The sequence below is a fragment of the Chiroxiphia lanceolata genome, chromosome W (assembly GCF_009829145.1).
Source record: "Chiroxiphia lanceolata isolate bChiLan1 chromosome W, bChiLan1.pri, whole genome shotgun sequence".
Lineage (NCBI taxonomy): Eukaryota > Metazoa > Chordata > Aves > Passeriformes > Pipridae > Chiroxiphia > Chiroxiphia lanceolata.
The window spans coordinates 11,134,469-11,153,062 of record NC_045670.1 but is presented as its reverse complement, the minus strand read 5'-3'; the positions used below and the strand labels follow the sequence as shown (position 1 = coordinate 11,153,062).

Genomic DNA, 18,594 nt, shown 5'->3' with positions numbered 1-18,594 from the left:
TGCAACTCCTTGAGTGTGACCATCCAGCCAATTCCTTATCCACTGAGTGGTGCACCCATCAAATCCTTGTCTCTCCAGTTTAGAGACAAGGATGTCATGCGGGACTGTCAAATGCTTTGCACAAGTCCAAGTGGGTGACGTCAGTCACTCTTTCCTCATCCACCACATCTGTAAACCCCGTCAACCAAATTTGTCAGGCATGATTTGCCATGTTGGCTGTCACCCATCACCTCCTTGTTTTCCTTGTGCCTTAGCATAGTTTAGTGGAGGATCTGCTCCATGGTCTTGCCAGGAACTGAGGTGAGACTGTCCAGCCTGTAGGTTCCTGGGTCTTCCTTATTTCCCTTTTTAAAAATGGGAGTTATATTTCTCCTTTTCCAGTGCACTTGATCTTGTGCACCTCCATGTTCCTTAAATGGTCTCCAACCTGATCTTCTCGAGCAGGCAGTTCCTCATTTTCCCAGTCCCTGCCTTTGCCTTCTGCAACTAGGATAGTGTGGCTCGAACACTTGCTGGTGAAGACTGAAGCAAAAAAGTCATTGAGTACCTCAGCCTTCTCCATGTCCCGAATAACCAGGTTTCTCCTTTCCTTCTAGAGAGGGCCCATATTTTCCCTAGTATTCCTTTCATCACAAACTTACCCACAGAACCTTTTCTTGTTGCCCTTGACATCCCTGGCCAGGTTTAGTTGTATCAGAGCTTTAGCTTTCCTAACCTGATCCCTGGTTGCTTGGACAACCTCTCTGTATTCCTCCCAGGCTACCTGTCTCTGCTTCCATCCTCTGTAGCCTTCGCTTTTGTGTTTAAGTTTGTCCAGGAGTTCCTTGTTCATCCACACAGGCCTCCTGGCATTTTTGCCTGACTTCCCCTCTGTAGGGATGCATTGCTCCTGAACTCGGAGGAGACAATCCTTGAACATCAAACAGCTCTCTTAGGCCCCTCTTCCTTCCAGGGCTTTATCCTATGACACTACCAAGCAGATCCCTGAGGAGGCAAAAGTCTGCTCTCCTGAAGACCAGGATAGTGAGCTTGCTGTGCGTCCTCCTCACTGCCCTAAGGATCTCGAACTCCACCATTTCATGGTCACTGCAGCCTGGGTTGCCCTTGAGCTTCACATTCCCCACCAGTCCCTCCTTGTTGGTGAGAACAAGGTCCAGCATATCACCTCTCCTCATTGGTTCCTCTATCACTTGGAGAAGGAAGTTGTCATCAATGCATTCCAGTAAATTCCTGGATTGCTTATGCCCTTCTGTGGTGCCCCCCTCCAGCAGATATTGGGGTGGTTGAAGTCGTCCTCCCTCCATGAGGACCAGGGCTTGTGAATGTGAGGTTGCTCCTATTTACCTGTAGAGGGCCTCATCTGCTCGATCTTCCTGGTCAGGCAGTCTGTAGCAGACCCCCACTATAATAGCACCTGTCCCTCCTCTCCCTTTAATCCTGACCCATAAACTCTCGGTCATCTCTTCGTCCATCTCTTCGTCCATTCCTAGGCGGAGCTCCATGCACTCCAGTTGGTCAGTGACATTTTCATTTTGTCAAAAATTCTGAAGTACTAGGCAGAGTGTCTAACATATATGGAAAAGGGGTTTGAAGAAAAAAAGAAAACCTGAAATACAGGTACCTTATATACAACCTGGAGATGGAAATGTTAATTCAGGTATTTTCACAAAAATCCAGATTAGAACCCAAATGGGAGAGGTCATATACTGTCTTATTGTGTTCTAATTTTGCTGTTAAAGTTTTAGGAAAGGAAAACTGGATATACCATTCTCATGTCAAACAAGTTATGAATAACCAACCAGCTAACAAATAACTGCATTGGAAAGAATCTATACACCAAAGAGATGAAGTGAGACATCCCATTACTCTTGGTGCTGTTGACCCAGAGGACCACAACTTCATGACTAAGTATAAAATCAATGGATGACCCATTGTGGTATAAAGTTAACAAGACTAAAGGGGAGCTACTTGACATAGATTTTTATCTAATGGGTGACCAAACCCTTGGAAAACCCAATGAAAGCTCTTTTTTTTTGCAAATTGGATACAGTTCAAAATCTAACTTTGATAGAGTTAATCAGCACGATGAAAGTTCATTGTCCCAATGCTACTGTTGTTTAACATTTAATTCTAGTTGTGTATGATTGGACACTGGATTTCAAGTAAATTGAATATATGTTAATGTGACATGCAAAAAAATTCACTTTCACCTAGATATGCTTTCAAGTGGAATAGTTAATTTTCTTCTTAGTAGCTGTTACAGTGCTGTGTTTTTGATTTAGTACGACAATAATGTTGATAACACAGTGATGTTTTAGTTGTTGCTACATAGTGCTTACTCTAAATCAAAAACTTTTCAGTTTCCCATGCTCTGTCAACTGAGCTAGTGCACAAGAAGTACAAACCAGAAGATAAGGAGGCTACAGTCGTCAGCAGAAGCTGCAACTTGACAAGATAAGAACAGTTAATGGCCTGTCTACATGGACACAGAGAAAGAATCCAGTAAGGGGTTAGAAGACCCCAGACCAAAAATCACCATTGGATCAAGAGGTGCATGCAAGGTGCGTGAAGAACAGGTGAAGAATGGTTGCATAGATTGTGAGGGCATAAAAGCCCAGGGATTTCTTTGTTTGGGGTCCCTCTCCAGAAGCACCCAGGTCTAGTTGACCTGCTGCTGTACCACTCTTAAATTATTTATTTTTATAAAATCAGACACCTGAGACTCTTCTATGGGAAACCTAGAGTCAAGCCTGAAGGAGGAGGAAGCATGCCTGAGAGCAAGTGTGTGTGTGAGCACAGAGTCAAAAGGGGAACTCATCAGCTCACTGGAGTCACCCACTATGAAGGGACTCTGGTCTAAGCAGTTAAATTCTCAGGTGGTATGTGTGTGACTCCTTGAATGGTGTGAGAATACTCGGGCAGTGGCTTCTCCTTTAACACATACGAGGCTCATCCAACAACTCTTCAAATGCCTTTGTCTCTCAAGGGTTTGTTGGTACTAAAACAAAAGTTGAAAATTGCCTTCCCTTCATTTTAATGAGTCACACAGGCTACAGCACGTGCTCTGCACATTAGTAGCAGTTAAGCTATAAAAATTATCTGTGTCACATGAAATGCATTCACATTTTCAGAAGTTAACTGAACACGAACAGAATGGTTATTTTAACTGCAATTTGTTACAGGTCTTCATTTCAATCCTTCCACTTCTTGAAGTATCTTACCAGTTCCATCATCTGCATCATTCTGACCAGTCTCCCAAATATCTGATTTTGTCCCAAAGCCATCAGTGGCAGAAGACTCCATATAGTCTGCAGGGTTAAATGTCCTAGAGTTTTAAAAGTTTAAAAATGGAAGAGAACACATGGGTCATTCAATGAACACAAGTGTCATCATTTTTATCTGAAGTTGCATTTGATTAAACTTCTTGATTTCCACATAATCTTGATAGTTTTGGTTTCAAAAGAAATTTTTCCTCTATGAGCAGACACAGATAAAAGAGGGATAAAAGGAGAAAAATTAAGAGACTGAAAAAAAATTACTGTAGAGAAACTGAACCAAACCAACAATTCCTGAAAAAGCAGTTAGCATACCTACTCCTTCAGTCTTATAAAGCATTAGTTTATATGCACAATGATAAGCTTCTCTCAGCTGACAGTTTCTCAGCAGGTGGCTTACTGATGAGAAACCAGTATCATGTCCTTTCAGAGCACCATACCTGTACAGGACAGGAGTTGGAACATCAGTAAGACTATTTCAGAATGCACTCCTGATACCAATGCCAAAACACACAGATGCAGCTAAAAGGTGAAAAAGAATTATTGAAGAAAAACCTCTTTTCAGTTTATCATCTACAAGTATGAACAAGAAGAATTATTAGAAAAGTAGAATGAGTCTTCTGTTCATCATGACATCACTGATGTTACATGAAATGTCATTAAAGGCAAACACTAAGTAAAAGTAGTCGAGGTTACACTTCATGAAGCAAGTTATTCCAACAAAACTTGGAACAAACTTTAGAGTTGCTGAGTAACTTCTTTTAAGTTTGTTTTACGGTCAATGTATGTCCAAACAGCTAAAGCATGAAACCTCAAAAACAGGAGAAAGTTTAGGATCACTAGTCTTTCTGGTTTTATATAGAACTTGAAAGTTCTACATTGCACTGAAACAAATCTTTTTTTAAATTGACTTAAAACTATATGCACCACATAGAGTTTTCAGCCTCCAAGGCACTACTGATGGCTGCTACTGATAGGTACAAATGGGTTCTCCAAGTTTGAGATATTAACATGAAGTGAATTTACATTAGGTTTGCATATGTGTGTCTAGTTAGAAATACTGTATTAAGACAAAAATAATCCATTCATAATCTAAGAAATTTTTTAATTTTTACATCTATATTGGTTAATCATACAGCAATATTAAAGACATATACAGTGGCAACGTTGTCAATTAATATTGACGGTGAGTTTGATCCTTGCCAAAATCTGTGCTCTGCATGTTTCTTACCCCATGCCTTGGGCTGAAAACCTCCCCGCTCCTCTCCCTCTGCCACGTCCAAACCCTAGGAAAAAAAACACCATATAACAGCAACAGCAGAGGAGACACCAATTGCTAGTCTGTCACATTAGAAAATATTATGGTTGACGAAATAAAAGTACTATGGTTAAAGTTAAATACCATTTACTTCCCAAATTTCCCTAACACATGCAAGTAAGCCACAGTTCATCTAAGACTTTGCGTTTCAGCAGGACTTGCAATTCTTTGCTATCTTTTCTGTATCTAGTGAAGTAGCTCCAAATGCCAAGAAAAGGACTCACCTAAAGAATCATCCCACTAGACTGCTATTGCTAAATCACTGTTCAAAATTTTGTCTAATTTTTTACTCTTACCTAAGATGCTTTAGAATCCCAGCCTCCCTGCATACCTTGATCTCTCAAGAAATTCCCTGTCACTTCTTATCTGAGGAGAAAGTTTAAATATTCCATTTGCTTCCTTCTCTGACTCAGTCCACCCCTACCCTCCTGTGCTTTCACCAACCTGTGACCACACATTCCTTCTGATTCCCCCTTAAGCATAACTACTGACATGAAAATTATTCAATTCAAATTACTCAAACTTCCTTGTTAACACTCACAAGAATATTAATTTCTATTTTAACAACAACAAATATTTGTTACCTCCAATTTTGATTACTGACCTCAGTTTACAAGTGTAAGTATAGAAGAATCTTTTGGGAAGATTTACTCGAGGAGACAAGGGTTTATGTAGCTCAAGGAAACTTTGCTGCCTGGGAAAGAGACATCTTCCCAGGGATAGTCTTATGTGTTTTCTTATCCTGCTTTTCAGAGAGGCTGACTCCCTGGTACAAAAGAAGTTTCTCACAGACGTGCTTGAAGGCCCCCGCAGCAGAGGGCCAGGTAAATGATAAAAGGCCCTGAGGAGAACAGTGTGTGTGCTTTGGATGCCCAGTGCTTGCACCATCATGTCAGTGTTCTCAGCTTTCAGAAATAAATTTTCCTAAATCCACCGCTGCCTGGTATCTGGGATGCCTGCACGTAATCTTTCCTCACAACAAGATTCTTAATATAGTGAATGGTATGTTGCACAGTGCTAAGAAGGCATGAAAATTTTTGTTTACTTAACCATGCATAAAGCACATCTATGTAAACTGTTAGAAACTATTTCTTACATGTGGCATATTTCTACATAGTTCTGGTGGAATTTTTTCCTTTTTATAACCTCAATATCTGAGGTTTTGTTTGTTAGGGGTTTTTGAGGAAGACTATGTATATTATTTGGTATTACAAGAACAGGAGGAGGTTAAGAGCTACTGACTGAGAAGAACGCAATGTTTATTTTAATGACAAAATTATGTGGCTATAAAAAGTCACTGAACAACTACAAGTTTACCAGAGTACAAAAGTTATAATCCTAAGTCACTGATACACTGGTTGTCCAAACATCAGAATTACCCATGATATGCTTCAAATTTGGATCAAAATTACCCCTTATTTTCAGGGGACCATCTAAGCGAAATAAACAGCAGCTCCAAGACATGGTAAATCCAGTTTAGAAAGTTCCTATTTTAATGACTTTCCTTTTCCTCCCCTCACCACTCATTCTTCTCCTTGCCCTAGTTCACTGTCCATGTTTTAAAAGACATTTCTGGACCTCTAAAATATTGTGGTGGTTTGACCTTGTTTGGATGCCAGGTGCCCAGCAAAGCTGCTCTATCACTCCCCTCCACAAATGGTCAAGGGAGAGATCACTCACCAATTACCGTCAAAGGCTAAACAAACCTGACTTGGAGAAATTAATTGAATTTATTACTAATCAAAATCAGAGTAGGATAATGAGAAGTAAAACAAATCTTAAAAACACCTTCCCCCCAACTCCCTTCTCCTTTCCAGACTTAACTTTATTCCTGACTCTCTACCCCCTCCCCCCCAACGGTGCAGTGAGACGAGGAATGGAGGTTACGGACAGTTCATCACATGTTGTTTCTGTCACTGCTTCCTCTTCAGGGAGAGGAGTCCTTTCCCTGCTCCTGCATAGGGTCTCTCCCATGGGAGACTCCTTCACAAACTTCTCCAATGCGAGTCCTTCCCACGGGCTACATTTCTTCACGAACTGTTCCAGTGTGGGTCCCTTCCATGGGGTCAGTCCTTCAGGAACAGGCTGCTCCAACCTGCGTCCCCCATGGGGTCACAAGTCCTGCCAGTAAACCTGCTCTAGCATGGGCTCCTCTCTCCACAGGACCACAGGTCCAGCCAGGACCCTACTCCAGTGCAGACTTCCCATAGGGTCACAGCCTCTTTCAGGCATCCCCCTGCTCCAGTGTGAGGCTCCTCCACGGGTTGCAGGTGGGTCTCTGCTCCCTCATGGACCTCCATGGGTTGCAGGGGCACAGCTGCCTCACCATGGGCTGCACCATGGGCTGCATGGGAATCTCAGCTCTGGCGCCTGGAGCATCTCCTTTCCTCCTTCTCCACTGACCTCGGTGTCTGCAGAGTTGTTTCTCTCACATATTCTCACTCCTCTCTTCTCTGGATGCAATTACTTCTGTGCAATTTTTTTCCCGTTCTTAAATATGTTCACAGAAGTATTACTACTGTTGCTGATTGGTTCAGCCTTGACCACCAGCAGGTCTGTCTTGGAGCCAGTTGGCATTGGTTCTGTTGGACATGAGGCAGCTTCTCAGAGAAGCCACCCCTGTAGCCCCCCCCCCGCTACCAAAACCTTGCCACAAATACCCAATACAAATATCTACTACCTACATTTTCAAGGACTTCTTAGAAGCATCAAATTAGCAGGATAGCTGTATCCACGTTTTGATGAAAGGGTTTACCCATATTTTATACAGAATGACAATCATGGAAACCTGCAGAGGAAGGATTCCCATCTAGCAACACAGAACAACAAGAACACAGAAGAATAAAGTCTGACACTAGGTCATTTCCCCCTCTTTGCTCTCTTTTCACAATCTAGAGAGAAGACAAAGGTTAGGAAAGAGGTAACAACTGCAACAGGGCAATCACTATCCCTCTTCACTGAGCCCACACATGGAGTGTGCTCTTTGCTCTGTCATAAACAGTGTCACAGAGCCCTGCAGTATCCATCTGATAACTCAGTCTCTGAACCTCCCTGCTCAGCCTACCTCTTCTACTGCTCTTCTCTCCTTCGCTCACCTAAAATCCCCAATCTGGGAAGCCGATTCATGGCATTTACAGGGTCATAGCTCTAGAAATCAGTGCACTTCTGGATTATCTTTCTGCCTAGTAAATGTTGGTTTTGTTTGGGTTTTTTTAAGAGTAAAAGCAGCTAGACAAGTTTACTTTGGGACACTACTTTTTACAGCTATCAATACATCATTAAATACCATTTACTAATGATGCACAGAAGAGAGATAAACAGTTTTGTTACAAACTCAACTACAAGTCTGATTGGGAGCTGAGAATCACAGTAACAGTCAAGCAGAAATATTTTTGAGTGAGGCAGACATTAGGTACAAAGAGATTAGCTGGAATAGCTAGCATGAAAGTAGAAATAGATTTTAGAAGAGGAAGTAAGTCTCCTCAGTCTCCCAAGTGCAAAAGTCTGAAAGAATAACCTTAGCATATTAAACATAAGATGAAGTTTTAGCAAGCAAGGCATATGTAAGATGCTGTACCAGCATGGGCACAATAAACTACTGCTAAAAACAGCAATAAGAACCTCTAACAGTTTTAGAAATTGCTAGAAAGAAATTGTGTTGTTCATGAATTTCCATGCAGTCTTAGACTACTAGTCAGCAAGGCATTTTCAAAGTGATCTGGTATAAAAAGTTAATCCTGAACTTGAATTTCAAGTGGATTCCTATAACTTCATAAAGCTATGTCTATGCTTTCTGTCAAAACTGAAATTAAGTTTAATCAACAAAAGCAACAAAAAGTATTCTAATGAAGACAAAAGGACAGTACCAAACCAGCAGGGTTAGAACTAAATTTAAAGCTAGAAGACACTTATGAAGAACTGATTCAAAATATGGGACAGTGAATATTCACCACTGAAAGACCACCCTGACACAGAATCTCATACATCATGGTCATTAATGCAAGATGCCAGTGGGAAGGACTGATATTCTCTAACACATCCAAATCACTAGTATGATCTTAAATTCTCATGCTAAGAAAGTTACTTCTCTCAGCGACCATAATTAAAACATGGTCTTACAACAAATAACAGGTACACAGTCTTCTAACATGGAGAAGTTAGTCACGAAGCAACTGTGAATGCCCATCTGGTATTTGTAAACTTTTTACACTTTTTAACAATGACTAAAATGTCAGTGAGCAAACAGGGCTTCAAACCACAATTCAGAGCATGCAATCCCACAGTAACTTAAACCTATTTAAATCAGAACTACTACAACAGAAGTCTTTCTTACTAGTGATTGAAACAGGAGGTTAGGCCCCAAAGAGTTAACTAAGAAATTTGGGCCTGCTAACAAGTTACCAACATCCAAAACAATCTGTGCTCGTTCTGTTCTACTTAATGGACCAAAAGCTTAAGAGAATAGTACAAGAACATGTAATAGGCCTAGAGGCAATAAATTAGAAATACAACAGGATCAGGTAGACATTTGAATAGGAGAAATAGACCTGGAGCCAGGGTTTTTTCCAGGCTTCAGTGAGCGGGTCAAGAACAATGGAAGAGAAGAAGAGTCAGGCTGAGGAAGATGAGTTAAACCCCCAGACCCACCAAAATTGAGGGCCAAGAGAAGTACCGCCCCAAGCCCCGTCTGAGCTCCACCTATACTCCGCCTATTATTAATATGCATAGATAGATGTTGTAATCACTTGAATATGCATTTAATCACATCTGAAGATTGTATAAAAATGCTGATTTTGTGTGAAACCTTTGAGCAAGTTTGTCCAGCGCGAGCTGGTTTGCTCCCAACGTTGAATAAACAAATATCTTGTTGCTTAAAGATAAAAAGTCTCTGAGTAGTTTCTTGGACCGATTTTTCGGATTCATTTGGCGACCTGCGGCAGCACACCTTCTCCACCCGGCTGCAGAATCCCTCAGAGGACGGGACCCCCTTGGGCGCCCTCGGGTAAGTCTTTTTACCCGAAGGGGCTCCCTTCTTTGGTGGCTTCTTGCGGGGGCTGGACAAGAACACTGCCTATTGATAAAAGGTATTTGTATCTGGTTTCTGGTTTTGTCTGGTTATTCTGGTTCTGGATACCCCTGAGTCGAGGAGGGACGCCGTCTCGCAGGGAACACAGGAGAGGACGCTCTCCCGGGGGAATATCCCCTCTGGTCTGGTCTGGTCTGGTTTTGTTTGTATTTGGCCAAATATTGTTATTGTATACCTGATATATCTTGCTTACCTCAAAACATCCAGCAGCATATAGTTAAAGGTATTATCATGTTAAGAGTTACTATATAAGAGGTAGTGCTGAAGAGTTAACTATAAGCACATCACTTTGGATAAGACCTAGAATTAAGATTTGTCAGTTTTGCAACTGTTAGTTATATGTATGAGCCTTGTGTAACAGATGTAAGGTTTACCTCCCCGACAGACAAGGTTGGGTCAGAACCAGTGTGCATATTGCAGAAAAGAGGGACACTGGAAGCAGGAATGCCCTGAATTAACAGGTGGAAATACAGGCATAGGAGGGGTTGTTGTTGCTTACAGAATACTGAGTGAAGGGGGGAGCCGGCAGGCCAGTGCCTAGGGGACCTGTTGGTAAAAATTAAGCTAGGGGAAGAAAAAGAAGAATTAGATTTTCTAATTGATACTGGAGCTACATTTTCTGTTTTGAATTAATACCTAAAAGTGATAAATATGTTTAAGTCGTGGGTGCCACTGGCCAATCAGAAAAGTTTTCTTTTGAACAAAATTGGAAAACAAATGGGAATGCATCAAGTTTTTGTATTTACCAAATTTATCCAAACTCATATTGGGCAGAGACCTACTAGAAAATCTGGGAGCTGTAATAGAATTCAAACAAGGTAAAATTGAACTTAAGGTAAAGGAAGAACAATTAATAGCAGCTCTGAGTTTAGCAATGAGCTATGTGAAGCCAAGCCAGGGTAATTCAAATGTCAATCAAATTTTAGATCAGGTATACCTAGAAGTTTGGGCTATTGAAACATCAGGAAAGTCGAAAAGGGCAGCTCCCATTGAAATAGAATTATGGCCAGGAGCAAACCCAATAATTAGGAAGCAATATGCACTGAGACTGGAAGATAGAAGAGGAATTGAGCCAATAATAGATAACTTTTTGAAATTAAGGTTTTTGTAGAGTGTGAATCAGATTTCAACACCCCAATTTTACCAGTCAAAAAGCCAAATGGAACACATAGGTTGGTTCAGGATTTAAGAGCAGTAAATAAAATAGCTAAAATATACATGCACCTGTTGCAAACCTATAGCAATATTAAAAGAAAGTGTAATTTGGTTCACAGTATTAGACTTAAGAGATACCTTTTTCTGCCTTCCCTTAACACAGGAAAGTCAAAGGATATTTGCCTTCAAGTGGGAAAATCCCACCACAGGAAGGAAAACTCAGCTCATTTGGACAGTGTTACCTTAAGGGTTTGAAAATATTCCCACAATTTTGGGAATTAATTAGCTAAAGAATTGGAACAATGGCAGTCACCACCGGGAAAGGGTGTACTTTTATAATATGTGAATGATCTATTGATTGTTACTGAAAAACAAGGAGAATGTGTTCAATGGACAGCAAACCTCTTAAACTTTTTGGACTTAAATGAGTATCGAGTCTCTCAACAGAAAGCACAGCCGGTGCAGAAACAAGTGGTGTACCTGGATTACGAAGTATCTGAAGGACAATGATCACTGGGGACAACAAGAAAGGAAACTGTCTGCCAGACACCGAAACCAGAGATGGTGAGAAACCTTCGAGCCTTTCTAGGAATGACAGGTCAGTGTTGTTTATAGATATATCAGTATGGACTAATTGCAAAGCCTTTATATGACCTGCTGAAAATAACTAAGGGCAACCTCATCTGGACCCCCGAAGCAACCCCCTTCAAACAGCTGAGATGAGAACTCATGAGGACTCTGGCTTGGGATTGCCTGACATAACGAAGCCCTTTTGTTTGTTCTCGCATGAATGACAAGGAAAGGCTCTGGGGGTCCTGGCTCAGCAACAAGGGCCATACAAAAGAACAGTAGCCTACTTCTCCAAGCAATTGGATGAAGTAAGCAAAGGATAGCCCACCTGCCTAAGGGCAGTAGCAACAATGATCATAAATATAGAAGAAGCCAGGAAATTTACAATGGGACAGAAAATGACTGTGTCCCACACAGTATCTACAGTACTGGAAGAGAAAGGAAATCATTGGTTGTCACCTTCCCAGTTTCTGAAATATCGGGTAATCCTGGTTGAATCAGATGACATAACCATTCAGGTGACTAACATTGTTAACCCAGCTTCATTCCTAGAAGGAAGAATCTCGGTTGCACCTGTCATGCACGACTGCCTGGAAACCATTGAAGCAGTGTACTGCAGCTGCCTGGACCTTAAAGAAGAACCACCCCTGGATGCAGAAGACCGGTTTACTGATGGCAGCAGTTTCATAAGACAAGGTGTGAAGATGGCTGGGTATGCTGCGACCACCACTATTGAGGTAATCAAATCAAATCCTTTGCCCGCAGGAACCTCAGTCCAGAAAGCAGAACTGATGGTTCTCATTCGAGCTTTAGGATTGGCAGAAGGAAAACAAATTAACACCTGGACTGACTTCAAATATGCCTTTGGCACAGTTCACGCTCATGGAGCAATTTGGAGAGAAAGAGGACTTTCAACTCTTCAAGGAAAAGTTGTAGAATATACTGAAGAAACTCTACGATTATTAGAAGCTGTACAACTTCCCTCTCAGGTGGCAATTATGCACTGCCAAGGACACCTGAAAGGTAACACTGTCCTGGAAATAAGAAACAGAAAAGCTGATGCAGAAGCTGAATTAGCTGCTGCAAGAAGTAAAGAACTACCAGTAGCAGTTTTAGTGCTAGAAGAACTAGACACAGATCAACAGGTAGAATATCAAGAAACATTATAAGTGGATATATGAAAATGAAGGTAAGGTGTTAGACAATGGGTGAGGTTAACTAAAAACAGGTCAGTTAATACTATTAGAGAAATTAGTGTGGTAAGTTGTAAAAGTAAAACATGATAAAACTTATTGGAGCTTAGACTCACTCTATTAGCATTTAAGGACTAGAGTAGCAAGACCAAATTTATTTACCACAATAGAGCAAGTCACATTTCAATGTGGATTCATGATCACTAGCTCTGCTCTTTCCTGCACTAAGTTTTGCACATACTGTCACAAAATGAGTGAGCACAAAACCACTATCAGAAAACAAAATTATTAGTTCACTGTTGGATCAGCTCCTCAAACCAGTTTCCTGCTTGCTAAATGCCAGGAAACCAGTCACCTTTACCCTAGGATAAGCCACCAAAACCCCTGTTGTCCCCAGTTACCATGCTGCCTGCCCCATTTTTACTTTTTTGGCTTGGTTAAACTTAGATCAATCCTCTGATCAAGTTCAGATGTACCAGGAGATAGACAAGATCAATTCCTCCAGCAGTAATGCCAGTTTATGCTTTTACCATAAAAGTATAGCTTTAACACTACTCTAAAAAGATGCATATATATATGTTTAGATTGGAATGGTCAATGTTTACTAAAAAATTTTTTTCCTGTGGTAATTCACAATCAGCATTTTTTCTAACAACATTTCTATATACCAACAAAAAAAGAACAAGTGACTTGACAGTAACTCATTAAATCTTCCAGTGAGTCTAAAGGAATAGACTTTCTTACAATCAATCAGCATATTGAACACAAAAGTAAATGATGAACATCAGGCAAATAACAAAATTACTGTCCTGCCTCATATAAAATCTCATAACATTTCTTCACATTCTTTTACACTTGGATCTACAAACAGCTGCCTAAGATATCAAGGCAGAATTGCTTATTCATTTCTGTTCCAGGAACCCAGGACTGGGCAACTATGTTTACAGTTGATTTCAATCAAAATTCCTGCAGTTATTAAGCTACTACCCTATCCAACGTAATTTTAAACAACGAACTACTTAAAATATGTTTTTGTTTCCTTTAACACTGTAACTCTGATCAACTGTGTATTGTTAGGGGGTTTTTTCCTACTCTCCCCCACACCTCCCACAGTTGACTAGGTTCATATTAGCCATCACTTATTAAATTTATATTTTTCTTTTCTGGAATTAATTCTAGAGAAGTCAACACATACCCAAGCAGATAGTGAGATTTTCTGTTTCCACTAAAACCCACTGGGAGTTCAAAACACTCATTATCAAACAATCACATCTTCACTCTGGTACCATCCATGCATAGAAAGAATTGTTCATCTTCTTCACAACATTTCTTCCCACAAAACAAATGCACACTACGTGGGAGCATGAGAAAGGTATATAGTATCACAACTCGGGACTAGTCGATTAACTTAATAATCTATTCTGTAGAAAATCCAGTTTGCTGAGCTTGCAGACCCAAATCCTTTCACTGCAACACAGTTGTTTTATTTTGAAATTCAGATTTTCACATTGACAGGTTTAAATTAGATGAAGACACTTTAAGGTTAAGAAAGAGGCTTAAGAACAACTAAAAGGAAAAGGAAATGCGGACTGGACGGGCAGGTAACACCTTAGATTTGCGCTTATCTCTGACTAGACAGTAATCAAACAGTCCTGGTCTCTGCTATGGAAATGCAGAGCCAGCCGTCCACCCAACAGATGCCAAGGTGACAGAGGTTTAAGCCTTACGAAGAAATAAGGAGGCTAAGTATAGAAAATTCACATTCTAGGTATTCCATATTACCAAAACAAACACTGAAGTTATATTCAATATATTATCATATTTATATGATATATTACAATTCAAATGATTTTGTCTTATTAGTTATCATAAAGCTGGAAGCATTGAATCAGTTTCACAGTATACTGCATGTACTCTACTAATCATTTTTAGAATCATAGAATCGCTAAGGTTGGAAAAGACCTCTAAGATCAAGTCCAGCCATTGACCCAGCACCACTATACCATATCCCCAAGTACCACATCCACATGCTTTTTGAAAACTTCTACTTTCTTGTAGTGAGGGGCCCAGAACTGACCCCAGTGCTGAGTACATGGGGACCATCACTTCCCTGGTCCTGCTGGTCACAGTATTTCTGATGCAAGCCAGGATGCCATTGGCCTTCTTGGCCACCTGGACACATACTGGCTCATGTCCAAACAGTTGTTGACCAGCACCCTCAGGTCCTTTTCTGCTGGGCAGCTTTCCAGCAACTCTGCCCCCAGCCTGTTGCACTGCATGGGATTGCTGTGACCCAAGTGCAGGACCTGGTACTTTGCCTTGTTGAACCTCATACAATTGGCCTCAGCCCACTGATCCAGCCTGTCCAGATCCTTCTGCAGAGCCTTCCTTCCCTCCAGCAATCAACACTCCAGCCCAACTTGGTGTCAACTGCAAATTTACTGAGGGTGCACTCGATCCTCTCAACCAGATTACTGATAAACAGAACCGGCCCCAATACTTAACCCTGGGGAACATCACTAGTGACCAGCCACCAGCAGGATTTAACTCCATTCACCACCACTCTCTGGACCTGGCCATCCAGTCAGTTTTCTACCCAGTCAACAGTGTACCCATCTAAGCCATGAGCAGCCAGTTTCTCCAGGAGAATGTTGTGGGAGACAGCGTTAAAGGCTTTATTAAAGTTCAGGTAGACAACATCTATAGGCTTTCTCTCATCCACTAGGCAGGTCACCCTGCCATAGGGAGATCAGGTTGATCAAGCAGGACCTGCCTTTCATAGCCCCATGCTGACTGGGCCTGATCACCTGGTTGTCCTGTACGTGCCACATGACGGCACTCAAGATGATCTGCTCCATGACCTTCCCCAGCACCAAGGTCAGGTTGACAGGCCTGAAGTTCCTCAGATACTTCATCTGACCCTTCTTGTAGGTGGCTAGCCAGGACTGCTCATAAATGATTGAAAGGGACTTGGTGAACACTTCTGTCAGCTCCCTCAGTACCCTTGGGTGGATCCCATCCAGGCCCATTGACTTGTGTGTGTCTAAGTGGTGTAGCAGGTTGCTGACCATTTGCCCTTGGATTATGTGGGTTTCATTCTGCTTCTTGTCCCTGTTTTCCAGCTCAGGGGGCTGGGTACCCTGAGAACAACTGGTCTTGTTATTAAAGACTGAGGCAAAGGCAGCATTAAGTACCTCAACCTTTTCCTCATCCTTTGTCACTATGTTTCCCCATACACCCAATTAAGGATATTCTCCTTGTCCCTCCTTTTGCTGCTGATATATTTATAGAAAGATTTTTTATTCTCTTTTATGGCAGTAGTCAGATTAAGTTCTAACTGGGCTTTGGTCCTTCTAATTTCCTCCCAACATCCTTGTAGTCCTCCAAGTTGCCTACCCCTTCTTCCAAAGCTAATACACTTTTTTTTCCTGAGTTCCAACCAAAGTTCTTTGTTCAGCCAGGCCTGTGGTCTTCCCCACCGACTTGTCTTTCAGCACATGGGGACAGCCTGCTCCTGCACCTTTAGGATTTCCTTCTTGAACAATGTCCAACCTTCCTGGGCCCCTTTGCCCTTCAGGACTGCCTCCCAAGGGACTCCATCAACCAGTTTCCTAAACATGCTAGTGTCTACAGCACCAAGATTGAAATACTCATTAGCAGGGGTTTTCCCCCTCAGTGAACATCATATTTTCACCAGTGTCAAAACCATTTCTGCTATTTTCAGTGCATATAATTTCTTAAAATTATATTGTTCTACAGTGAAGCAATAACACAATGGTCCAGTAAATATTCCCCTAGAAAGCAACCAGTAAGATAACCCTGAGCAGGTAGCTTAAAATAGAGAGAGAGAGTACGTTCCACAAATATTAGCTGACCCCTAGATTACTACACACATTGCATTAAACATTTTGGAAAAAGGGTTCTGTAGTGATTACCAGCCATCTATTTACTTGCAGCTGAAGTACTTTATTCCACATTTGACTATTCTGTGTAACAGAAAAGAAAGACTACCAGATAAAATGACAGGAAGATTTTTATTATTATTTTTACTAATATCCAAAGAAAGGAGGTCATGCATCCCTGAAATACTGAGAAGTAAATTACACAACTTTATACAATTCCCTGCAGATTTCAAGGGTTTTGTCATGGTTTAGGACTGGCAGTCCCTAATTTAGTGCCCCCTCCCATCCACTTGCTCTCCTCCCTCTGGTGGGAGATACAAAAGGCAGAGATTACTGGTTGAGATAAAACAATTTACTGGAAACAGCAATGAGATAAGAAAATCAACAGTAATAGTAACATTATTAATAACAAAAGTGTCTAAAAAGAGAGTGATTTATATGCAAAAAAAGTGCTCACTGAACGACTTGGTACCTTGCAACCCCTGCGACAAATGGCAGGAGGGACCCTCCATCATCTTTTTTGCCCCCTCCTTCCCAGAAGCTAGAGTCCCTTACTTCAGCACACACACACCCCCCAGTGTCATGAGGTGGTATAGAATAACCTCCTAGCCACACCCACACGGCTCTCGGCTTTACCCCTTCACAGTTACTGCAAAAAGTTAACTCTGTCCTGGTCAAAAAACAGGACAGGTTTGCATTATAAAATGTAATTAGATATTTCCTGACACAGAATACACACACTTGTAATATAGTGATACTGAAGTCAACCAGTTTATCACAGACAGTTGAAAACACTTCATTAAGATACTTTTCTCACATTAATGTACAGTCTAAAATACTTGGTAGAGAGATATAGCAATACTACGTACACTAGAGCATGGTGCTAATAACATGTGGGTCATTCACTTAAGAGTTGGACTCGATCCTTGTGGGTCCCTTCCAACTCAGAGTATTCTGTGATTCTGTGATTCTTCAGTCAGATAGGTCAGTGTTTTGGCTTAAGACATATGATATTCATGTAGAGACCAACAGTGTATTGTTCATAAGGTTACGAAGCAAAAAACAGACTGCATTTGAAATTAACCTATAGGTTAATTTCCTGCAATTTTAAGAAGTCCTACCTTTATAATTTCAGTATAAAGGATTATTTTATAAAACAAACAACTGAAATATTTACATTCCATCAACAGTGCTAACATACAAAAAAATTGTAGCTATGAACTGTACCACACCCTCCCCACAAGGCTACCTCTCTGCATATGCCATTTGGTATTTGCTGATTCACAGACACAATCGAGTCATTCTTGCAACCCTTTGGAAGCTACACGTCTTTGCATCTTTCCACTCCTTCAAGATGCAGATCTGGAGACAATGAAGTTGGATGTGCCTGTCTTTGAATGCCTCATTACTGGATATTCCAAAGAAAAGAGCCCTTTGAAGGCAGAGATTTTCACCAATCAGACATTACTTAAGTACATTAGCTCTGCTATGCACTTCATCAATTTAACTCATTTAATACCCACTTCCCCACACAATCTGCACTGTACCTAAGTTACTCATTTTCATTCCTCTTGCTCTAAGAAGAAACAAGCCTCTTTACGCTCCATCTCATGAAAATCCAAACCAACTACACATCCCTTAATTTTAAATCAAATCCTGTCATGGGTTGAAATTGGTCCCCCCTTGAGAGAGAGGGGGCTCAGAGGTGATTGGGTGCAGGGCAGTGTTCCCTGGAGAGCCAATCACCATCCATGTTGTTCGCTTCTGCTCAAAATCATATATACACAGCACCGGAAGCTGTTGGCAGTCTTGGTGTCTTGCTGTTGGTGTCTGCTGCGTGTAGGTGGAGAAGACCAGGGGGTGGCTGGACTCCTTCTCCCCCCTCCGGGAGGGAGAGGGGAGCCCTGTGGCCCCACTGACTCTGCCTGGGCCGGAGTTGGAGGCAGTATTTGGAGTGTGTGCTGTGAAGGAAGAAATTTGCAGCACCTGAGGTAAGAGGAGAGGCAGGCTTTGCAACCAAGCCCTCTCTTCCCCCTCCTTTCTGCAGTTAAAGTTGTGGAGGGGGGCTTTTCTTTCCCTCCGCTGTGAAGTGGAG

The 18,594-nt window shown here is 41.5% G+C and overlaps 1 protein-coding gene across 1 annotated transcript in view; it reads right to left on the bottom strand.

The window, feature by feature from the left end:
- Nucleotides 1-18,594, bottom strand: part of LOC116780027 (ubiquitin-associated protein 2-like) — a 136,390-nt gene that overhangs the window by 103,693 nt on the left and 14,103 nt on the right. Inside the window, exons 6-7 of the mRNA XM_032674529.1 lie at nt 4,507-4,561; nt 3,222-3,325 (exon numbers count right to left, since the gene is read on the bottom strand). Coding sequence (XP_032530420.1) covers nt 3,222-3,325; nt 4,507-4,561 — 159 coding nt within the window. The remainder of the gene's footprint in view (nt 1-3,221; nt 3,326-4,506; nt 4,562-18,594) is intronic.